Source organism: Perna viridis, chromosome 2, assembly GCF_037379345.1.
Source record: "Perna viridis isolate PV_CMFRI_1.1 ecotype Kerala chromosome 2, ASM3737934v1, whole genome shotgun sequence".
NCBI classification, from domain to species: Eukaryota; Metazoa; Mollusca; class Bivalvia; order Mytilida; family Mytilidae; genus Perna; species Perna viridis.
Genome location: NC_142446.1, coordinates 44,756,094 through 44,782,131, shown reverse-complemented (window position 1 = coordinate 44,782,131; position 26,038 = coordinate 44,756,094). Strand labels below are relative to the sequence as shown.

Genomic DNA, 26,038 nt, shown 5'->3' with positions numbered 1-26,038 from the left:
AACTTGGTACGAATATTCTGTAGGGTATTCTGCGTAGAAGTGATTGGGTCTGCCAAGATTGCCAAGCATTTTTCATTAAAAACACACACAGACTGCAAGTATGCATAATAAAAAAATTTAGAAGCTAAACAGCAAAATCTTCAACATACAAATTTCGAAAGATTATACTATAGCTATCTTTTTATTTTTTTCATTATTTAAAAAAAAATAGCGGAAAGGAATACCCGGATTTTCAAACACTTGCGTGTCGAAAGTGGTTTTTATATTTACAATCGCCTTGGAGTCAAATAGCCTTAATAGGTAGCCGTTTCATTAAGTAAGGAAGTAAACTTGCAACAAACAAGATTATACCGTTGTTATATTTAACAAAACATTTCTGTCTTACATTTGATGATCAAAGTTTTACTGAAAATATCCATACGACATTGTAATTTCAATTGATGTACTTCTACTTTCGGTTTCGATTTTGCATTTTTGGTTAATAATTCCATATATGACATGAAATGTGTGCAAAATCCAATATATCAACATTTGTAGCCCCTTTAATAATATGATTACAACCAGTTACTTGTACACATTTCATTGAAAAAACACTGTTTCAACTTGTTCCCTTATGCTCAACCAAAGTTTGGTACATTCTTATTCAGGTTACATGGTTACGATGGTTACATGGGTTGCATCTCAATATTTAATAAATATTCTTGGACAGTTTCTCAGTTTTCAGTGCATTTTAAGTCAGGTTACTTGGGTACACTGGTTACATTAACTAAAGTTAAGGTTACAGTAAATTTTAATTTCTTTCTTAACCCAGGTTACACTGGTGACATGGGTAACATCTGAAGATTTAATATTTTTCTTGTACAGTTTCTCAGTTTTTAGTGCATTTGTAGTCAGGTTATATGGGTACACTGGTTACATTAACTAAATTTAAAGGGAAAGACCACCTTTGCATTAAGTTGGGCTCTTATGATAAATCATACCCATGTAAACAAAAATAAATAACCTTTAATGCAAAATGCACTTTTATAAAATGTTCAAGGCTATGCAGTGTTTGAAATCCTTGAAATATATGGAGATAGCCATCTTGCAGAATATTCCTATCTGAAGGAAGATCATAGCCAGATTTTATTGATTTTTACCGACAGCTTCCGATTGGCTCGTGACGTTACTAAGTCTGTTTGGTACTGATACAAGTACTGCAAATAATATGTAAACAAAGAATGTTTTGTAAATATTTCTACGATCCTGTTTATCTAATCACCAAAACACGAACACTTGTCAAGCTTACGATTACTCGAATGGTAAAAGAGAAATGTTCTAAAAGTAATTTTTACGAGCAACACGAACATTCTTTGGAAGTAGCCATACGAATTTCCTTACAAATACTAGTCATCTGGCTGCAAATCCCGTTGTTCGTCGATGATGTCTGACATTTGCTTATATTTGTTGTGCCTCAACCTCTTCTTCTATTTATTTTGGGTTGAAATTATAGGGGAAAAGTCCCAAATTTGCGTTTTTTTCGGACATCGTAATCAATTACCTTTTTACTTTCACTTTACAAACCGACTTCGTGACGTTACAGTTCAACTGGTCATGGTGGCGCCCATAGGCATGGGAAATTCAAATTTCCTAATTATAAATCTAGATTTATTAATTAAGAAAAGGAAATTAATTTGTTTCAATTTAATTTTTATGAATATTTAACAGATTACTTTCGATATTTATGATGTTCACAACAACATGTTCTTTCCCTTTAAGGTTACAGTAAATTTGAATTTCTTCCTAAACCTGGTTACACTGGTTACAATGGTTACATGGGTTACATCTCAATATTTAATATTTTCCTTGAACAGTTTTTCAGTTTTCAGTGCATTTTTAGTCAGTTTACATGGGTACACTGGTTACATTAACCAAATTTAAGGTTACAGTAAATTTGAATTTCTTTCTAAACCCAGGTTACACTGGTTACAATGGTTACATGGGTTACATCTTATTAGTACAATTTCTCAGTTTTTAGTTCATTTTTAGTCAGGTTCGTGGGTACACTGCTTACTCTTAATTATTTTCAAGGATTCAGTAAATTTGAATTTCTTTCTTAACCCAGGTTACTATGGTTACAATGGTTACATCTCAATATTTAATGTTTTCCTTGCACAGTTTTTTAGTTTTCAGTGCATTTTAGTCAAGTTGCATGGGTTGAGTTGTGTCATAAAAAGGGTACAATAACAAAAATATTTTTAAGATACAATTTATTTTGACAAATAATGTACATACATATTAAAGTATTCAACATAATAAATTTAGTATGTTAGAACAAAATATATACAAGTATGTGAAATATGATTATAATAATGTTATTTAAAATTTCAATTGAAAACAGATATCTTTTTAATATTTATAAGCTTTGTAATTGGCAAAATATATATTTGTATTTATAAGAAATTAGAAATATTCTAAAGCTATTTCAACTTATAGCATAGATTTGAGACACAGAAACAAACATTTAAATTGTTACGAGTTTATAAACTAGAAATATTAGAAGTGTCAGTGAATTTAATATCTTAAAATTGTATCTAAATCTCATAATTTAAAATATAAAAATAAAAGTTCATTGGTACATGTATGTCTCAAGTGTTAATATCAGCAACCACAGTTCCACTCTGCATTTGTCTTCTCTATTGTCCTGAACTGGGTTGTTTGGTGTGTGTACTTCTTCTGGAACCATTGATGGCAGGCATCACATTGGATCCAGAGAAGAAGTGCAGAGCCCTTCTTCTGGCACCGACCACACTTTTCTTTTTTTGTTGCTGGTCTAACTGTAGGGAGTACCAGTATAGGTGGAAGCTGCTGGTCTAGCTGGGGTTCTGGTTCTGGTTGCTGTTGGTTTGGTATCTGCTGGTTTATCTCTAACTCAGGCTCTGGTTGTGGCTGGCCTGGAGGCATCTGGTCTGGCTCATCCTGAGGTTGGCATTGAGGCATCTGGTCTGGCTCATCCTGAAGTCTGTGTGGAGGCATCTGATCTGGCCCTGCTGAAGTTGGCGTGAAGGCATCAGGTCTGGCTTATCCTGAAGTCGGCTTGGTGGCATCTGTTCTGGCTCTGCCTAAAGTTGGTGTGGAGGCATCTGGTCTGGCTCTGCCTGTAGTTGTTGAGGTTGAGCCTCTTGTTGGTTTAGCAATAGTTGCTGTTCAGGCTGCATCTGTGGTTGGTTAGGCTGAGGGGCCACTAGGACTTCTCCATCAACAGCTTTGATTATTTCTAAAAATTAGAATCATTCTTTATAAAAGTGAAATCTTCTCTTGCTTATACATGATATTTTTTTTACCTGTTTTAATAAAGAATGTCCTTAATGTTGTGGTGCATCACAGGTATTGAGGTTATTTCAGATAGACTCATTTCTTTTAATGGAATATAAACATCTAACAAATGAATTATCAGATAAGGTTGATGTCACTTTTGTCTAGATAAATTATGTCAAAGAGATGATAGTTTTTTAATAAGATTTTTGTAAAGGAGATATATTTGATACTTGTAATAAAACATTTACCTTGCCAAGTTTCTTCTTTAAAGATTGTTTTTGGAATTGTCACAGCCTTGGTAGGTCTGCCACCCAGTCTCACTGTTTTATTGAACATGCAACCAAGCTGTCTTAGTGTAGTGTGAATACTGTCTCTGTGAGGCCATAAGAGATTTATGGCCTCACGCTTTACCCCCAAGGCATTATTTTTGATGATGACTGCTTCAATGGTGTGGAAAGACTGTAAAAAAACAATACATTTCATTGTGTACAAATAATTTCTTAAAAGTATCAATAAATTTTTACTTAACTTGTGTAAGTATTTCTAAATTAGTACTTATTTATCAATATGGTAAATATTACAAATGAGGGGCTTAAATAAAATACAAGAAGTAGTTCTAATTTCCTCCTGACACAAAGAAATGAATTGTTCTAAGAAAAGAAAGAATTTAACTTTTTCATCGATCACTTTTATGGGGGGGGGGATGGATTGTTAAAAATGATGCAGAACATAACAATAAATTTTTTAAAAATGTTTTAATATGTTAAACATCACCAAATGATGGTAAAATTTACATTGAATATTTTGGATAACTGATATCCTTCTTCAGCATAAATAATATTTATATTTTTACCTCAACATTGATGTCTGGAGCAGTCAGTCTGGCAAGACTAATCCTGTAGTAAGTCAGGAGTTGATTCTGCATAAAGTTGTCCAGGGGTTGTAGAAGATCTTGTCTGTCAACTAAGGCTAAAATCTGAAGAAGAAAGAAACAACTATAAGTTTCATTTTTCATTTGTAAGAATATATCAGTAATTTGTGTTTATTTATTTAAGCAGTACTACAGCTAAGAGTCATGCAAAATGATTCAATGTTCAAAAGCCTGTTTAAAATTGTATAGTAAAAATAAATTATCATGTGGCTTTTCATAATACTTCTGTTCATAGGAATTATAGATTATAAGGAATGTACAAAAAAATTTAAATTAAGGGAAATTACTCTGCAAATAACACAGAAATACAATAGACTTAATAACAAAAATAAAAATGTGTAGCCTTTTTGATTTTTTTTTCTTTTACTTTATCTGATGCAACATTTTAAACCTTTGAATCTTACAAGACGATGCTGCATAGGAATTTTTTCTTCCGTCTTAAGTCTTTTTTTTTTTTATTTAAAATATTTTTTTAATTAAATGGTATCAACTAAGTACTGATAGATTTCACATGCAAACTTTAATGTAATAGTCTTCAAAGGGTTTTAACATAAAATATAATCAATGAGGTATATAAATATAATTCAATTAATTAGAGAATAGCTTAAAGAACAATGTATTGTAAAAATTGATGTGGCAGCCACATTAGGACTCAACAATTGGTATATATGTAGTGCATACAGAGAATCTTTGCAAGAAGTTGACAGCTTTGGAATCAAAAGTGAAATAAACATTATTCATTGAAGTCTTCAAAATTCATCAAGTATCACTCTTGATATTCTGTTTATTCCATCATTTCTGTTTGCATAATATAAATATTGTGCATAAAATTCTTTTTTTTACTATCTCCAAGTTATGAGCAACACTTTATGCCCACTAATAGTAGAAGAAACAATTCAAACTTTATTTTTTGTAGAAATATGTTAACTACTTGCAAATTCTTGGATCCCCATTCAATATATTGTGAATACCGTTACCTTTCTGCAAGTAGTAGGGGGTAAGCAATTCCTTGCAGAATGCGCAAATCTGCCACCAACTTGTCCTGAATGCTGTCTGTTTTATTAAAAACTTCTTGGGCTGTGACAGAGAACACCTCCTTCATAATGAATGGGAAGGCTGTACTGGCAGACTTGGCTAACAACTCCAGCTCCCGACCTTTCCTTGGTTGCTTCTGAATATCAGTGTGCGGCACTGGGATGATAAAAAGTCTGCTGAAGTACCTTTAATGCAAAATAGGAGTCAGTGAATATTACTGGTGTCAGTTTTTCGAATTATGATTTATTATTTTGTCAGAATTGCTATGGTTAGAATGAGACCACTCACTTTGTTGCATGTAAATTGGTGAATTTATCAACTTATTGACATTAAAGGTTTTTGTATTATATCATATTAGAATACAGAACTGTTGGATTTTCTAAAATTGGGTCAATTATCCATTCCTGTCACATGAAATGAGTGATTTAAAATATATATATGGGCCAATATTATGATTAATGCATTATTTTCCCACCCAAATGGTCCATGCCTCCCTACTTTTTGACTCATTTTATACATTATAGGGCCAGTGGCCTTTGATTTCCTCTTAAAGTGATCCCTAGAATACCCAATTACAATTTGCAAAAGAGAGAGAATAAATTACTATATTTGGATTACTTAATGCCCAAGACACTCATACCATTCTAATTGCCACCTTACCTTATTAAGTTGCTGAGGTCGAAATCGGCTGTAACAAGGCAGCCAGAGAGTGGGGGTCTGGGATTGTCGGTGGACTTCCCTCTGATTGCTCTCCCACCAAGGTCTACGGACAGCTGTGCCACATCTTCTTCTGTTGATGGGTCATCCCAAACAAATGGCAACCGTCAACCAGTTAGTAATAAAGGGGAGGGTACACCTGAAATTATATCAACTACAGACGTAATGCTGAAAATAAAAGATGAAAAGATATCTTGTTTTGTGAATTATTACAAGGAGATAACTGTACTCTGCTTAATAAAATAAACACATTTGTAATTGTATTGATTATGTGTCAAATTTATTTGAATCTTTGTTTTTAAAGCATATTAATAATCCAGTGAAAAACTTCTTTACAAGTTCACAATATCACAAGTCATACTTCAGTGTAACCTTATGGTTACATGAATAGGGGGATTAGATGAGCAAGGAAGGCAGTCTGCATATTTAAAAGTTGGATGTCTCAGACTAGTCAAATTCGATTCATACTTGTAATTTACTTTTGCCACTGGTCCATTTGGACAAGTATCTTTTTTTTATTCTAATGGCTAATTTTTAGCTTGGCAGGACAGATAGTAATCAGCAATAAATTCTTGTTAACAATAAATCGTTGAGTTGTTTAGAGAATAAGTAAAATTATAAACTATGCAAGTATTATTATATTTTGGGCTATCAACTCAATTTTCATACTGGTGAAAAATTTTGTATACTTGTCCTTCAGACTATTTGCCCAAAAAAGTTTTCAGTGCATAATGCAACGTGAGAAAATGAATGTTAAGACTTCAAAAATAAGATTGTTTTATAAATAAGAATTGATCATTTAAAGCCATACATGGAATTGAGTGAAAATGATTTATTTCTCTCATCTCTTTTCCTCTTTTTTTAAATCAGTATAAATTAATTGCATCAGAATTTAATCATATACAATGATATGTAAGTACTATAATATACCTGGAAGCAATATGAGTTTCGGTGCAACCATTTAACCAAGCAGCTCATGAAGCTATCAAGGTCTTTCCAGCCATCGGTTCACCATAAAGTATTGGTATGTTGAAGTTACATAGGTGCTCCACTGTCCACTGGTAGTTATTAATACTATACATTGCTGACCAGGCTAGGAGTGCTAGGGCAAGGTTTGCTTGAAGGATTTCCTCAGCAGCTGTTAGAAATCTTCTGAATGGCTCCAAGGATATTGGTTGGTTGATGTGGTGATAGCAATCTTCTTTTGGCATTAACCTGAGGTTGAACTCTGGAATCCATGCTATTGGACACTCTAGGTGGCCTGTGACAACATTTTGAGCATAATATAACATTATATACATATTAAGGTATCAGGTTTCTGATTGTTTTCCTTTGCATTTGTGTATTATGTTATGAGAATATTCTTCATTCTCTATTTGAAATTCTTAAGTTAAGAATAAGAATCTGTATTGTGCATTCGTAGATTTCGAGAAGGCATTTGATACTGTAAAGAGAGACGCCCTTTGGCAAAAAAATGATACTTAAATGTTAATGTAAACGGGAAAATGTTTCGAGTTATACATTATATGTATCAAATTATCAAATCTCGTATAAATTATAAATCAGACTATTTCTTAGCGAGAGAAATGTTATGGGCTTAAATACAATAACTAGTGCAATTGAAAAAGAATTGGAATTATTTTAAAAACTTTTTGTCATTATGGCTGAATCGACAAGTGATCTGCAATACTCATTGAAAAGATTAAAGGAGTACTGTGACACATGGAAATTAAGAATTAATGTCGACAAAACAAAATTATTAATTTTTTCACGAAAAAGACAAATAAAAAATATGAATTTTGTCTACAACAATTCTGCTGTAGTAATCATAAATAACTTTAACTACCAGGGTGCATATTTTTATAAGAGTTGAAACTTTACAATCTGCAAACAACATTTAGCTGAAAAGGCAAATAAAGCCATGTATAGTCTTTTGCAAAAAGGTCGAGTCCATAATCTTTCAATTAAATGCCAGCTGGATCTGTTTGATAAACTTGTCAAGCCAATCTTACTGCATGGTTGTTAAATATGGGGCTTTCGTAATAATGAAATTATAGAAAAAATCCATTTGAAGTTTTGTAAACTTCTACCGAAAGTTAAATCAACAACGCCTAGCTCCATGGTTTATGGGGAACTAGGAAAATGTCCTTTCGTCTTAGATATTAAAGTAAGAATGCTTTCTTTTTTAATGAAATTCTTAAACGGTCCAGAACAAAAATTTAGTACCATGACTTATAAGCTGATAATAAACCTACCAAACACGATATCTTTTTCGTCATCTTGGCTTAAAGGTATTAAAAACATTTTGAATGAATGTAGCCTGCAATACATATGGCTCAATCAATTTGTCTACAATGGTAAATGGCTAAAAAGCACTGTTGAAAAAACTCTTCATGACCAATTCATCCAAAGTTGGTATTCAAATATTGAAAATGGTGCTAAAACATTAAATTACTGACTATTCAAAAAAGATCATGGTATTGGAAAATATTTTCATATACTTAATGATAAAAATATTGCAACGTTATGTAAATTTCGACTCATAAATCATAAACTTCCTGTTGAAAGTGAGAGACGGAAAAACATATCAAGAGATAACAGAATCCGCCCTTTTTGCAGGGATGGAGATATAGGTGATGAATGTCATTATATACTAAAATGCATGTCTTTCATGATTGATAGAAAAATATTTATAGATAAGAAGTTTTTAATGAATTGCAATGTTTTAAAGTTCAATAAACTAATGAATACCACAAAAATGTCTGCACTATCAAGTTGTGTCAATTTATTAGAATTATCAATAAAAACATGGATTCTCTCATTTAGCCATTTACTCATCACCCTGATTGTATCCATCTTTTTATATGCTACCTTGTATTTATCTCTCTTACTTTTTTGTTACTATGTCATTTATACTTCAAACTTCGTTCATCACTGTATTTATCTTTCTTACTTTTTTTTTGTCTGTTGGTTATTTGTACTTCAATCTTTGTTCCTCAACAACTGTACATTAATATTGTAAAATGTGCACGTTTATCTGTATACCAAAGTTTATTCATAGGTTTAGCAGAAGTAATGTATATAACAATTTTACCTGTACCTATCTTGTAATATGGCTGGGTTTATATTTTATGACCCTTGACCCACACCTGAGGCTGTCCAGGTAATTTATCATTTCCAGTTCAATACTCGTATGTTTAATTGAATTAACAGATTAATTTTAGCAATTAACAGCTGCTTCACAGTTTTGCATGGGCTTACAGTAAAGAGCTGGGCCTAATGTAGAAGGAGAAATGAGCAAAAACCTCTCTATGTTTGTGATCATTTCTCCCATTTGTCTTTGACAGGGAGATGTACATTGACAAATAATTATGAAACATGATTAACTATATTATATGGCCCTGAAAGAGCCTATTTTAGAATGTGAAAATCTAGTATTTTTACCCAAAGCTCTGATTGGCAAAAGGTCACTCCTTTCTTGTAATGATTCTAAATAAAGTATTATAATATAATTTAAAGTTTTTTTTATGATTTAATCACCAGTTGTGGAGGTTTATTTTTAGTTTGACAAACTTGATTTAATACAGAAACACAACTTTGTAGAAAATTTAAAGTAAAAATTGAAGGCTTTCAATAGTTATGGTTGAACAAATTAAAAGTTCTGTAGAATGTTTTCCTGTTGTCAATAATCTAAAATCTCTACTACACAAAAGGTAGCCTGTTTCATTAAGTGAATTAAATATTGAGTGTGTCCATAGCCGTTCTTTAGATTTACAACCTTAGCTAAGTAAATCAAGAACTATTTTCATGTAAAAGGGTCTACTTGTCCTTCTAAAAGTGATGTATGACCTTGAGCTGACATTTTTCATCACAGTGAAATTGTTATCTCTTTGACATATTCATCTTATCCATTCTCCTTATATTATGTCGTTAAAAAGGGAAAAAAAAGAAAGGAAATTTTACTTTGTACAACCTTCAACACTATCATGCAATCTACGGTTTGAAGCTGTTAAAGACAATACATAACTGATATTCAAAATTGATCAAAATGAATTTTGTCCTTCAGGCCAAGGGAGCTCCCTATTTGTATGTTAGCATAATAAGGTATTATGCCAATGGAAATCAAGCAAAACAACTTTGAAAGAAAAAACTCATTGCACAAATTTTTAACATTTTTGTAGAAATTTAATGAATCAATTTTCGTTCCTCTTGTCTATATCATTTTTGTAAGCAATTAAGGAATTAGACCTGAGATTAATATGTCAAATGTCACAGATGGATTAAAGTTACTCTCTTTTAATTATTATTGTTCAGTTGCTTAATTAGAATGACAAATGTTTTTCATCTTTCATTTAATTAATATCTCATAATTAGCATTTGGCATTTTTCGAACAAATGTTAATATTGCTCAAATACATATCAGTCTTGAGCAATTGTCAGTTTTGGACCATAAATAGACTGAAGAAAGTAAACAAACAGTTGATAGGGTAAAATATAGAATAGAGTTAGAAACAGTAACAGTGAAGTTAACATCAGTACAGAAGGAATACAGTAGAACCTACAGAGTCATCTAGTTCCAGTCACTCCGAATCATCTGTAACCAGCTATCTGCAAACGTTACTGATTCATTAGACTTCCAAGGAACAGATTCCAGTACTTGCCGGATCAGAACTTAACCTTCTGGACTTTATCAAAATTCATTCAGATTTGGATTTAGTGAATTTAGACGTTGTTAAAATTTGAAAATTAACATTATAGAACCAGAAACTGTGACAATCTTAATAGTGCATTTTATATTTTGGTTACTGTTGGCTTGTTGAAACTTCATTTGTAGTTACTTTGCCACATATCAGTAAAAGAGTCTTAACCTACACACATACCCCGAGTCACTGGAGCCAAGCATACAGAGTTAGTTCCTCTAACCTCATGCTCAACTGGCTCTTGGTGACAGATATATATGTAGATATAATTATGGTAAGATAAATATGAAACATTTATTACTCAATAAAAACTGAAAAACTGTCCAAGGAAAATATTAAATCTTCAGATGTAACCCATGTAACCATTGTAACCAGTGTAAAGAAAAAAAATTATGAAAAAGGTGAAATGAAATTAAATTTGTAATTATGTGTGAAGTTGGATGTATAGATCTATACCTGTCAATCCTCCCACATTAGAGGGGAACTCCAAAACAATCTATGAAAAAAAAGAATCTTTCTCATAATTTTGATATGTAACATTTGTGGCAATTTTGTTTGTTAAAATTACTGTATTTCTGTAAAAAGTATGAAATAATTTAATTTCTACATAAAAAATTGTGTTCATGTAAAACTCTCCCACATGAGACAGTGTCAGTTTTTGAACTGTTAAAAAAATTTACAGGTTATCATATCTCTGAATCAGTATTAAAGATTAACATTCAGTTTAATTATTTAAGAAAAAAACAGTTCTATATACGGGAAATGCAAATTTATAATTACTTTTTTATTTTACATCATGTTATCTTTGAGATTGAATGATTTGTACAATTTTTACAAGAATCAAAAACCTTCACTGCTAACAGCATTTTTCATTATTTTGCTAGGTCGGCTTCTAGTGAAATGAACATAGGATTAAAAAAAATGCATCTTTTATAAATTCTAAAAAATATAGTACAAAAGTAGTGCATACATGCATGTAGAGTAAAACCCTGATTTAATGTCCCTCAAATTATCATTGAACCTGCATATCATATATATGGTTGAATTAGGTTGATAACAACCTGTCAAGAGGACTACAATATGCTGTCAGAGTAATTAATATATTGTTGTGCAAATACACTTTTATTTTCTTTGTAATAAAAATTTACAACCCCAGACTGATCAGTTTTCATTCTGAATAAAGTTGGATAAATAAAATTCATGTTGTTTATTTGATCAACATGTCTACACATAAAAGAAAGCAAAATATTTTGGATTTTTGTCAAAGAGAAATTGTAGTATATGCTGCTAAACATCATTAAAGCACACAGCATGGTATTGTCAGTATGCCCTTATCTGGTATACATGTAAGGATATCAGCCTGTAGGGTATTTTGAGTATGCCCTTTTAGGTTCAGTAATTGATTGAACAAAATTTTTTCAGGTTCAACACTCAGATTCTAAAAGATGTCAAATGAAGGAGAAGCAGCACCCACTGACACCTTGCTTCCAAGTGGAAACGATGGAGGGAGGACAGAAAATAAAGAAGTGATTTCAAGCAAAAAAAAAGAGTCAACTAGATACATGAAGAGAACCACCTTAGTTATTCTTTTGGGAATTCTTAATGTTTTCTTGTTAGCCATTCTGATCTTTATAAGTGCTTTCTTTGCTAAGGATAAATCGCAGAGAGTTACAATCAACCCTTCACAGACCTTCTGTTTACCATGTAATGAGGTTTCTATCCATCCTGATGATGATCCAATCAACTTTCAGTACTTTACAGAGCGTAAGGAAAATGGCAAAGAAATATGCTGTGCAGATCATGGACAATATCTTGATAAACTAATGCAGTTGGTAGGTCATATTTTCTTTTTATTTGGAATTTTTGCATTTGTCAGTCAATGTTTATTATTAAACTGATATTCCTGATGAATGCTGAATCTTACAATAATACTAAATCTGTGTTATTCAGTGCAATATTACACATATACATGTACATATGTATGTACTAGACAAAACAATGATAATGTAACATAGATTAGTGATTCTATAAGCACTGTCATTAAAGTTCTGACAATGTCTGATGCAACACTTAAAATAATAAAAATACTTAATTCCTTTAATAGTCTCTGTTCCACGGTAAACATTATCTGAATCTTGGGATTGTTTGATATTATAACAGGGCCTAATCGTGATATTGATGACAAGGTCTTAGAAGAAGTTTTAGTAAATTCTGAAAAATAACTATATTGACATTTTTGTCTTTGCAATCCATTATACATATATGTACATGTACGTCTCCATGTCAAAGACAAATAGGAGAAGTGAGCACAAGCAAGAAATGTTTGCTTATTTCTCCCTTTAGATTAGGCCCAGCATAAACAGGTTAGAAAATTTTAAGACTTCACTTAAATCATTCAGTCTTTATGGTGCTTTGGATAGTTTAACCTTTTTGTTTATAATACAAGGTAGTAGTTGAACTACTCACAGAAATTATACAATCATATTTCGGTCATTTCCGCTACACTAAAAAATTTTAAAACTTTTTTTTTTGTAACTAGAAAGGCTGAGGAGTTTGATTGGAAAAATATTCATTGAATACACACTGTCTCTTATATATATTGATAATAGTGATTAAATGTGAAATGAGGTCATTTTAAATATTTTTGGGTTTTTTTTTCAGTATGTTGAAAGAAAGCATTCCATTAAGGCTTCAGGTATGTATTCATTAGCATTTGTGAGTATGAACAGAATTTTGGTTCATCTCGTAAAAAAATTCAAAAAAAAAATACTTAAAACTTTGATAAATTTTATTGATATTCATCTTGGAATAAAGGAAGTATAAGAAGAAATTCACTGTGACTAAAATGAAAATTACTGTTTTTTTAATTTTTTTAATTTGCTATTTATATGCTTTATTTATGCTTTATTCTTTTTTGCAATAAAACCATATACATGGTAATCAGTTTTAAAATCCATGTCATAGATTAGATATTCAAATATGTGAATTTAACTTTAGGGTTATATTGATTATGTTTGCCTTTAATTAGCTCCTACATATTATTAGTTAATACATGTACCCACAATAAAAGTTTACCAATTTATCAAGAAAATGTTTGTGCAATGTTTAGCCAAAGTGCTGAGTAAAGTATTTTAGCTTTCTTGTTATTTATTATACATGTAATATAAAATACAAAATAAAGACCAATCATAAAAATTGCAAATATCGATATGCTTTGCACATGTTTGAAGGAGTAACCTTTCATCAGCAGCATTAGAATCAAAGTTATAGGAAGATATCAATCCAAAAAATATTGTATACACGAAGTATCTAAAACCAAATTCATTGAAATTGGTTGCCACATCCATCACTGAGAGGTTCTACCATGTGCAATACAAGGAATGAAGCCTCAGTGTTTTAGATAAGCTTTGAAATTTATAATACTGCAAAATTTGATAAATATCATTTATAAGATGAATAAAATCTGATATAATTCAGGGTCAGAGAAGTCTGACTACTAGATTGGTGAATACCCTTGGAGACCTTAGGTCCACTAAGCAGTGGCATCGATTCAGTGGTTATAAAATACAAAAAATACCAATCATATATATTGCAAATTTCAATACGTTGTACATCTGTTTCAGGGAGTAACATATCGTTAACAATTTAAATGCAGAATGAAGGTTTTTAATATTAGCATTTCCATTAAAAATGTTGCATTTTTTTCTCAATAAAAGGGAATGGGGGTACTTAAACCGCTGCTTAAAAAGTGGGAGTTAACGGTATATAGGGATAATTCTGTTCCATTTCTGATGTGCAGCTCCTCTCAAACTACTGAATTGAATATGATGAAACTTTTGTGCATTCTTTATCACATAATGAAATTGTGCACCTTCTATTTTGTTTTCTCCAAATTAGTGACTTTTGGGGTTTCCTAAATGGTTTCTAGTGAGGGGAGCTAGGGATACTCACAGTTTTTCCAGTTTTTGAAAAAGTAAATATCACTGAAGGTTTAGGTTCAAAAACTATCTGAAATGATGGCACTGGGTAATCTTGGTTAGCACAATAATCCAGGTATGTCAGTAGTATTTTAAGTAGCAGGTAAACTGATGAAGATTTGCAAGAGTTCAATCATTTTTGAAAATAGAGTAGCCTTCAAAAGATAAGCTAGTTGCCATCCAATTTTGTTGGTTGACCTCTTCTGATGACATCCCTAAATACTGTACTTAATTTGCAATAAGTGATATACATGTCTGTAATAACATTCAAAGTCTATCAGCCAGTGACTCATACTAACAATCAAGATTACAGTTTGTCTTTCATCATAGAAATAATGTATGTCATATACCTACTGAAGGTTACGATTGTACCTAGGCCGATAGGCTATTTCTTTCAGCTTTTAAGTGATAAAAACAGTTTGAAATTATTTCCAAATATAATCCATGTTTCATTCAATTACTAATAAAGTAATGAAGCAAAATATGTTTAACAATGACCAGTGCTAGTTTGACATCGCTAAACTGAAAAAAAAATAAAAATACATGTTTGGAAACATTTCATCCCCAAAAAAATATTTAAAAGATCTACCCTGTTCTTAGTTCTTAATCTTCATAGCATCAATTACAAGAAGACCAAATTGATTTGTACCAATTCAGGTATAGAATTATTTAATTTCAGTGAAACTTGTCTAAACTGAACTTCTTCAGACTTAAGGAGGTAGACACAACTTTTAAAAATCACTGGAAAATTTGTATTCAGCATTTTACATCAATCTCATGTAAGCATTTAAGTAACTTGGGTTGATTTTATTCTGCTTCAAATAAAAGCTTGTGAGGCTTTGGTGAAATTGATTATGAAACAAACATATCACTGATTTCAAGAGTTATGTCCCTTACCCTAGGTCTACCACCTTGAGGAATTGTTTGGTTTATATATAGACAGGTTAAAATACAATTAAGTAGCACTCCAGCTAAGAATTTTTCATATAGCCCCTGTTCTTGAAACTTTTGAAACTTTTTTATTTCACTAAAAGGCTCCACATGGAACATAGTAGTACAAAATAAACATATATACAATTATGAACAATGTTGAACATAATGAATGAACACAATAGGAAGGTAATATCATTTGAATAAAGACATCACTATCTTAATAAATTTGGCAAGGCCTGTTATAGTAAATTTATCTTCACAGCTCATTAATTTCCTATAGTTAATGGTATTTGGACTGTCAGGTATGTATTTTGGCAAGAATCTACTTCTTTCTTGAATAAAAAAAGTACAATTGAACAGATAATGAAATTCATCACCTAATTCTTGTTTGTTACAAAGATTACATATTCGTTCAGATCTATCAATGGCTAAGAACCTGCAAGATTCTATTGGCAATTTATGACTAAAACATCTGAGTCGACATAAGTTATACAATGAATCTTGTGGTAATACAGTTAAATAATTTTCAAAACCAAAAGTTGTCTTGTACATCCTATAATTAGAACATTTAGAGGAATTGTATACTTGATCTTTCCAGTTTTCAACAAAAGTGTCAAATAATGACTGTTTAACCTTTTTGGATAAATGAAAATTTACATCTACATTCTGATCATTCCAAATCTGGATATTACCAGTCTTAATAAAATATTTTTATACAGTTTAACCACTTTGAGTGATACACATTTTCATTATCTAACTTGCATAAAATGTTGTACAAAGTATAGGAAATTTTTTTATGTTTACCATTTAATACGTTCCCAAAAACCTATCATTCTTGCACTATTAGGAATATACATAGGTATTCTACCAAGTTCACCATATATCATACATGTTGGTGTACATTTTTTAACTTTCGATATATATTTGCAACATTCAAAATGCAATCTCTCAATGTTATTACATGTATTATCTTCATATCCCTACACTCAAATCTGCTCCATACATCAAAATGGGAGCGATCATTGAATCAAACATTTGTAGTCAAATATCTATAGGTAAACATAGTTTTCTTGATTTGCGTATTACATAGAACATAGCTTTCCGTACTTGTTGTACAAGTCAGTCTTTTTTAGATTTAAAACTCCTTTTTCTAGAAAATTTAATAGCTAAATATTGAAATTTATCAACCAGAGACAATTCTTCACGTTTAAGATTAAATCTAATATTTCCAACATTATGATTCTAACAAAAAATAACAACTTTGGTTTTCTCAGTATTAATCTTTAAATTCCAAGTCTGACAATATAAAAACATTGCATTCAGAGAAGATTGTAGTTCTTCTGCAGATTCGCCTAATATTATAGTGTCATCAGCATATAACAATAAATATAACTTAAAGTATACCTCAATTTCTGAATCGTCAAACACCAAATGTGCAATATTACTAATATCATTGAGACCATTATAAGAATGTGACTTAAAATCAACCAAATCATTAAGAAATATAGAAAACAAAAGGGGTGACAAATTTACCCCTTGTCTAACTCCAATATTTGAAGTAAAAAAATCAGAACAAATAGAACCTTCTTTAACACAAGATCTGGTATTCTTATACAAGTTTTGAATAACAATTAGTATTTTGCCATCAATAGATGTACATAGTAATTTTTGCCATAACATAATTCTATTTACAGAGTCGAAAGCTTTACGATAATCAGTAAAATCACAATACAACTTTTTTCCTTCGGAATAAATATAAATCTATTAAACATTTAAGGTTGAATATATTATCTACAGTGCTATACCCTTTTCTAAAACCAACTTGTTCCTCATATAATAATCCTAAACTTTCTACGTAATTAAACAATCTATGGTTGAGTATACATGTAAATCTTAGAAGATACAAATTATATAGAATGCACTGTAGATTTAAAAATTAAGGGAGATGACTCCACAAATGACCCTCAAATACAATAGAATATATTGGATTTTCAATGTGGATTGAAGAGCAGACAGATTGAAATGAATAATTACACATTTCATAGTATAGACCCATAAAACAACTTAATTACAAAAAATAGAAATACGTGCCTTTTTTGGGGTGTATCACATATTTCAGATTTTGCATGATTCTTACGAAGACAGCTACTTAAGCTGATATAAACGATGTTAATAAAGTGTCTGGTTAAGAGAGGTTTTCAGATTTTTCAGGGTTGGTTTTAGAAAGGTCTTATTGTAGATTCCAAACTGTTTTCTTTTTTTGCAGAGGAAAACACTCAACAGTTACAGGCTGCCTGTAACAGCAAGATAGGAGACTTTATGCCCCAAGTCATGGCTCGAGTTGCAGGGATCAAAAGAACCCGACCAGAGGGTGAGTTAGTGTAGTGGTTATATATATATATATATATATATATATATATATATATATATATATATATATATATATATATATATATATATATATATATATATATATATATATATATATTGTATATCATGTATATATGCATAGGGAATTGCCAATAATTTGAAACCCTTTTTTAGTCATTTTAAATTAATTTTTGGAGAAAATGTTCAGTGAAGCAGCAAAGAGGAGTTTCCTGAAAAGAACTGATAAGTAAATATAAAACTAATGAATAATATCTTTTTAAAATGTTGCTCTTTGACATTAGAATGTGTAAATGGAATATGATGGACATAACATTGCATCAGGCAAAATTAGAAAAATAATGAATCATGGTTAGAAAAACCATGTGAATTCAACAATGTCACATACATGTACAAGTGTAGTTTATGATCTATTGAAAACAATTTGACTGTTCATTTGTCTTTGAAGTGTCAGATGATGCAGAGAGTTTCAATAGAATGATAGCGGGGAAGTGAGTTATCTCCATTTGATGATGAAACTGCAGTGCATTTCATATAATTTATAGCCAAATTACTGGCACTTAAAAATGACAAGAACATTTGTGCATTTAAAGTACTGGTAACATTTTCAGCAAGTATCATGGAAAGATTTGTGTGTTTTTTCCAACATGATTCACCCACTTCCTGGTTCTTACAGTGAATAGCACTTAAATGTTACTGCACAAGAGGTTTTTTTTAGGAGAGTCTCAATTTAATCATCCAATACAGAAATGGTTCTGTCAGACTTTTTATATGTTTACTAGTAGTTGAGTAGTTAGTTATACTGGAATTGTTTATTGTTTTCAATTTTCAGTTATTTGTCTTATGCTGCTTCATTGTTTATAACCGTTATGTCTTTTTTGTTTTGTGTCTTGACCAATTATTGTGAATGTTTTGGTACAATAAAATATTTGTATTTGTATTTGTGTAACTGTTTGAATCTAATATGGTATTAGTGTGAAGTTACTTTCATACTTGATACCACTGACACTTCTTTTTATAGATGACAGGGCTTTAATGATAGTAAAGCCCCTTTATTAACAGAAACAAGTGCCTGTGGTTCATACAGACTGTTTGTAGTCTGTGTGTTACACATAGTTGTAATATTTTAACAACCAATTATTTTATTTACAGGATCCTACTATGTGGTAGATTGGGAACATGGGTCAGCTAGCACCACTCAGTTCATGCAAAACATCACCTATGATGACAATACTGATGAGTTTGTCATCAATAAGCCTGGTTACTATTACATCTATGCACAGATAACAATGAGAGTTACTGCTGTAGCCCAACAAAATCCATCAAAAAGTTTATGCTTCAACATTTACAAGAAACCCGTATCAGGTAACCCTGAAAAGTTATTGGAAAGCAGCCGCACCCAATGCAAGTTCCAAGGTGATAAATCACAATCCACCAGTTATATTGGAGCAGTGTTCAATCTTAATAAGGATGATAGGTTGATGGTTAAAGTTAGTGATGGAAACATTTTAGAAAAGTCAGAATCAAAGAGCTATTTTGGACTGCACATTATATAAACTTAAGGATCAACATTATTTGAACTACAGTGAACTCATTATATTATCTCAGCCTTAGATAAACTATATTTAATAATGATTTGCCCCAGATTTAAAAAAAAAAAATTGGTTATTTTTGTCATTTAAATGTTTTGAAGGTTGTTTGAACTAGTCTGAACTGCTGAAAAATGACATCATTATGAAATGCTGTCTGACCGACAGACATGTCTGACGAAAATTCAATCAGTCTGACAGAAATTTTGGAAGTTTTTGATTGCTTATTAAAGAGAAAAGGATCAAATTTGGGTTTTGGTCTGACAAGTTGGAAATCGATTTCATAAAGACTGAAATGATGCTTTATTAAAGATACTTTTTAGAAACTTATCTTTTTTTATCGGGGTAATTTTCTTTTAAACACAATACAATCAACTCTGCATTATTGAGTGTATTAGTAAATGCACATTAGTATTACGAGAAGATACAGGAAATTCTTAAGTAAATGTAATTGTAATTAAAGGCTGAAAATTTATATGTATTTTTTCAATTGTTTGTCAGATAAGTATTGTAGAACATATTTTTAATGATCACAGTAAAGGTGATTTGTCAAAGTTTTGTAAAACTTTTGAATTCTGAAGTACACAATATTTCATTTTGTTCTGTAAAATATGTTTATATTGACTCAATATACAGACATAATATCTATTAGGTTTTTGTTAGTGTAGCTCATTAGAGTGAAATTTTGATGGAACATGTATAGTGGTTTAACCTATTTTCTGGTGCAATCACAAATTTGAGTTTTTTTGTAAGGAAGAACAGGGGCTTGCACGTGTGGATCATACGTCATCAAGATAAGGTCAAGAAGTATTTACATAGATATTCAAATCAGTTCAAAATTCCATATATGGTATATTATTCATTTCATAAGTTTGTCATTATGATGTACTGTGTACCCTTAAATTCCTTGTATCAATTAAAATTTAATTAATATTTTAATATTGATTTCCAACCTAAATTAAAATAATCAGAACTGATTAATGGTCTGCTACATATATGTAGGAGACATTCCTCACTATGATAATTAAATCCTTGCATGACTAAGAATTTCACCTTTGCACCAGAGCTGTGTTAAATAAAAACAATAATGGCAGCTGATGGCCTTTGTCATTCACCCATTTCTTAAGTAGACCAGCATTTACAATCAAAATAAATTTTCCAACATTTAATTTTAAAATATTCAGGCTATGTGTATAGAAACAAAACATGTCCATCAGTTGTTGTTTTAAATTTTTATCAGAGACATGATCTTTTGACCAACAGAATGGGGCAAACCACTATATATCAAGATTCTGCACTACATACTGAAGCAATTAAAAAAAAACATATTTAGTTGTCACTTTATTGTCATCTATATATATATCATGCTATCAAATGAATTGTTGTAGCAAAATGGGCAAATAAAAAAAGATAGAAGTTTGCCTGCAAATTTTGTATTGTTAATGGAAAAAGGTGTAGAAACCTCATTTGTAAATAACATCAATATCTATATTGTTTAACGCTATATATATATTCTCAAAATTTGTCCTCTTTGTTAAATACCAGAATGTAATACCAGTTTCAACTTTGTTATTAATTGGTCATAGTGTAATTTAAAATATAAGCTACGTTTTTTGTTATAATTTTTAAGTGTGGCTGTTTTTTTATTCACAATAATTTAAATTCACATCATGTTTTTTTATTGGATTTCTTTTAGAATTCTATTTAAGACTTTTTCAATTTCATATTCAGAGTGTGACAGTAGTAAAGTAGGAAATCAAAGTTGTATATATAGTTCAGAGAGTTTGGTACAACATACAAAATAATTTCAGCTGTAAATCAAAGCTTGATAAGCGAAGAGCTAGAAACATTAGATACATGTATGACTTAACCTACATGTACATGTACAGAATTGAATTTTTATGTATAAATTAGAAATCCATTCATTTATAAGGCATGAATGGCTGTGTACATGTATATTTTTCCTGTTTACATGTGCTATAAGTGCTACTGATCACAGTAAAGTTGTTTGTTTTGCTACATGTATTTTGATAGTATATATATGTCATTTATATTGGCTGATTTTTTTATTCAATTTTTAATCCAGTAAAACCTAACTGATAGGTATACCATAAAGCATCTATCAAAAGACGTATGATAATTTTTTTCCAGCTTCTTTTATAGATGTTAGTAAGTGCCATACAGACAGCATGTTATCTTGGTATAATTCTGTTAGTTGTTTAACTTTAAGAAGTAAATTACAAATGAAGAGATGATCAATGTTAGGATCCCAACATGTTATGTATATACACTTACATAAACTGGCATTCATTTTAAATATTAATGACATACCCTTTGTGAGGAAAGGCACAATTTAACATATTTAAGGTGATGTTATTTAGTTAAACGACACTTTCAAGCAGCTGTTTTAAAAAAAAATGTATTCTTTGTTGATCTAGGTGTGCATTTTCATTTTAGTGGTTTTCAAGGCGGTTTCATTTTATTTTAGTTCAACTAGTTGTTATGTTCTAGTATTATTTGTAAGTGCTTGGTTGTTACAATTTTGTATCCTGTATTGTGACAGGACTAATAAATTGAAGGGTATACGAATGTCCACGCGGCATATAAAAAATAATTTCTACACAATAAGAATTCTACCATTTATTCATAAAGAGCCTTTTTCTTTTCTTAGAAATTTCTCATTAGCTAAATTTTAGTATACATTACCATGTGCTCATTTGATTTCTATGGAAGTCACCCTTAAGCTATACTAGAGTATGGTTACTAGTAGTTATAAACAGGAATGTTTGGTATTGTTGGTTACTTTGTTAAATTAATTTGATCATTAATCCATTCACAATAGATAATAAGTTATATAAGATGCCATTTTTGTAAGCTCACCTGGCCATAGGCCTGAACAAAATGATTGTTTTGATTTTTGATTGGTTAAAAACATGACCATAGAAAAATAGAACATAGGGATCAGACAGTAGTTTTGTGCGTATATCTCCAAAACCTTTAGGTTTAGCTAATAATATTGTACAATCGCTGAAATTATCCTTATTATGAGGCCTACAAAAGTCTCCAAGGGATCAAAGTTGTCAGATGACTCCATGTAAGAGTTATTGCTCTTCAGAGGAGAAAAATGACATTTTTGTTCTTACAGTTTTCAGCTAATATCTTGAAAACTATGATAGATAGAATGAGATTTTCAATTGCTGAAATGATTCTTATTGTAAGTCCTACAAAAGTCTAAGGATCAAAGTTGTCAGACAATGCCATGTAAGAATTATTGCCCTTGAAAGGCAAAAGTCATGTTTTTAGCAGTTTTCAGCCAATACTTGAAAACTATAATAGATAGAATGAAACTTTCAGTTGATGAAATGATCCTTACGATAAGTTCTACCAAAGTCTTAATGGAGTCAAAATTGTCAAAACAACTCCTTGTTACAGTTACTGCCCTTGAAAGGCAAAAAGTTAACCAGGTGAGCAATTCAGGCTCCTGGGAGCTTCAGTTTATACGTTGTTGTCACATGAATGGAAAGAAAGAAAGGAAATATTTGCACAATTGTAAGGTAGACATTTGTCAATTTGATAAGCAGGACTTTTTTATTCACATTCTTACATCAAATCATTGTAATTGGAAGTGGTGTCATGTTCATATTTTTGGTACAGCAATAGTTGGCTATTATTGTTTTAGTTTTAAATCATTGAAAATGAAATTTCAGATCTGATCGAATTTTTATGAAAGAAAAAAAAACAACCGTATCCTTTGTATTAGAGAAAACAATTGTTTTCCATTGTTGTTCCTATTTATAAGCTTAAGATAACAAACTTAAAGCCCACTTAAGTTAAGTGTCTATACATGGGTGATAAGCAAAATGAAAACAAGAGCATCATTCAGAACGTAACTTGTACTATAACACTGTACATGCTCCTTAAATTATGTCAAGTGTTTCAAAAAATAATCTTAAATCTATTTTGAATGGGATTAGGGAAGTAAAACGAACCATATTATGTTAGCCTTTTTAGTCAGTAGTATTATTTTATTCATTTTTTATTCCCACAGTTTTTATAATAACTCAAGAAAAAGTAACTTTTAATTTAGTTTATTAATATTCACAGCATGTTATTGAGTTCAGAGGAATAAGTTGATTTTCTTAATTAAGTGGCAATTCCCTGTTTTTTTATAGGGACTCTATAAATAGACTACCCTAAAGGAAGTTTAAACTTTCTACTGGACATATGTTAAAATACATTATAATTAATCATCATATCTGTTCTGAAAGTTTTAGTCCTTCTTAATTAATAGTCAGGAGTTAATCAGGTGATTGTCATTTAATTTAAAGGGAGCACTATGCCATATCCCTCTTTTGCTGTATGCTCTGTAGGGTGGATAAGAAGTGTATTTCTATTTATACTATTGAAGTCAGTGTTATTCTATCATGCCTTTTGTCATATTAATTTTTTGCAAGTGTGATATTTAATAAAGCTTTGTACTGTAGTAGCTTTTTTTTAAAATAGTCAGATTATTACTGGTAAATTAGTGTGCATTGTACCTCATAAAGACAGCTGTTCATTATAATCACAACAAAGGAAGTTTTTTGGGGGTAAATAGGTTTCACCCTGTATGTCTGTCTGTTTGTCTAAGCTATTTTCTAAGCATCTTGTAACACAGTATGAAACTTCTGTCTGTTTGTCTAAGCTATTTTCTAAGCATCTTGTAACACAGTTATGAAACTTAATAGGGTGTTATATTATCATGTGGAGATGTGCATATTGTCTGTAATTTATGTTTGAGCAAAACTTGTAAAAATGACAGCTGTTGGAACTTAGGCTTTTATTCAGCAAATTCTGTTCTGATGTGTTGTCCACAACTCTTCCCCAACGACTTGCAGGATTGTTATAAAACTTAATGGAGTATGAGATTACCATATTTGGATGCGCATATTGTCAGAAATTTTTGTTGGAACAAAAATTGTAGAATGTAGAAATGTTGACCATTGGAACTTACACATTTTTTCATCAAAGCAGGCAACAGTTCCTCCTTTAGGACTTGCAGGATTGTTATGAAACTCAACGGAGTGTTAGATTACCATATGGTGATGTTCATATTATTAGGAATTAGTCATATTCTGTTATTGTGTGGTCAACAAAAAAATAGTTCTGATTGCTGTTTTGAGTCACGCGTTCGAGAAATGACAATAAATGTGCGTCAAAAATGTGTAGTCTACCCACCATAAAAAATGTGTCAAATATAAATCCGATGTCCACATTGGTCCCCAAATGTACTAGGTTCAACAGGTTGTGAGGGTATTAGTTCCGTTAGGGGCAATGTGTAGTTTAACACGTGTGTATGGATCTGTCAAGTCGGGTACATTAAGGTGTTCATAATATTTAAATATACATATATGTGAAAGTTTACATTAAAAAATGCAAAATCATTTTATATCAAAACGTAGTATAGCATGCTAGTTAAATGTAAAGTCCAGTATAATTCGCGCTGAATTTTTCATTTTTATATAATATTGCGGTTGTATAATGGTGTCATGCCGTATCTGTCCGTATTAACCATATCGTGCTGTCCATATAGTCTATGCCATCGTGCGAAAATACTTTGTTTTCATGAAAATATATTGATTATAAGTTGGTTAATATTTGTAAAAGTATAACAAGGTTTCAAACAACAGAAGATAAGTTTGCATAAATTTTGGGGTTTATGGTACCAACTGTTTTGAAATTGGTGGCCAAAACAAGTTTTCTTAGAATTTTAAGTACATTTGTATGCAACCCCAGTAAAAGCATATAGATTATGGATTTCACAATATTCATATCATTAATGTATGCTTTCGGATTAAGACTTGAACCATTATGAAATTCTATTATACCCAGTTTTCCAACTAAAAAGTAGGTTGGTGTAGATTTTGGAAATAAAAGCAACAAGCATTTTTCTGACGTCAGGACAATAACTTGACATAAATGGATCTCTTTGAAATTGTTAAACAAGATGACGGTCCACCAAAGGAAGACTGATTTATTTTGGAGTGTGTGACTTGATTATATGCGGAGTAATAGGCCAGAAACAAGTATCTTCTTGATGACTTGATTAAAATGGACCACAAGGTGCCATACACAAAAAAGAATGTTCTGAATGGAACCATTTAAGGGCCGGGGAGGCTAAAGAGGAGCCACTTTAGTTCCGGTTAAGTCCAGTAACCAGTTGACTGTGACAAATGTTTAATCACCATTAAAATTCAAAGCTAGGTCTAGGTTAATTGGGTTTGACCTCACCTTGCTAAGCATATTATGGTGTATGATGAAAAACAGATCATGTTTGATTTTCAGCTCAGTCACAACATTCTATACAGAATTTGGATTGATATTACATACGATGAGGACAACTTTTTGTACAAGTTTTAACTATCACTTAACTTCTAGTAGTCTTTTGTGCATTTGTGCATTTGTGTAACGTATAATCAATTTCTTTATTTC

The 26,038-nt window shown here is 31.0% G+C and overlaps 1 protein-coding gene across 2 annotated transcripts; it reads left to right on the top strand.

The window, feature by feature from the left end:
- Positions 1 to 243: 243 nt before the first annotated feature.
- On the top strand, positions 244 to 24,050 carry LOC148625287 (tumor necrosis factor ligand superfamily member 6-like). Of its 2 annotated transcripts, none has more exons than XM_088568754.1 (5): positions 244 to 316; positions 12,103 to 12,512; positions 13,342 to 13,375; positions 17,857 to 17,961; positions 19,131 to 24,050. In XM_088568754.1, exons 2-5 carry the CDS (start codon positions 12,126 to 12,128, stop codon positions 19,532 to 19,534), a joined length of 930 nt encoding a protein of 309 aa, XP_088424880.1. In that variant the 5' UTR covers positions 244 to 316; positions 12,103 to 12,125; the 3' UTR covers positions 19,535 to 24,050. The 2 variants fall into 2 exon arrangements, with proteins under 2 accessions (XP_088424880.1, XP_088424882.1); XM_088568756.1 differs by having other exon boundaries at positions 254 to 300.
- Positions 24,051 to 26,038: the final 1,988 nt, after the last annotated feature.

Bases quoted from the DNA above. Each gene is read 5' to 3' on its own strand.
- LOC148625287 (XM_088568754.1), top strand. From the start codon at position 12,126: ATGTCAAATGAAGGAGAAGCAGCACCCACTGACACCTTGCTTCCAAGT. The intron at 12,513-13,341 runs GTAGGTCATATT...TTTTTTTTTCAG, and splicing joins TTGATAAACTAATGCAGTTG to TATGTTGAAAGAAAGCATTC. The intron at 17,962-19,130 runs GTGAGTTAGTGT...TTTTATTTACAG, and splicing joins CAAAAGAACCCGACCAGAGG to GATCCTACTATGTGGTAGAT.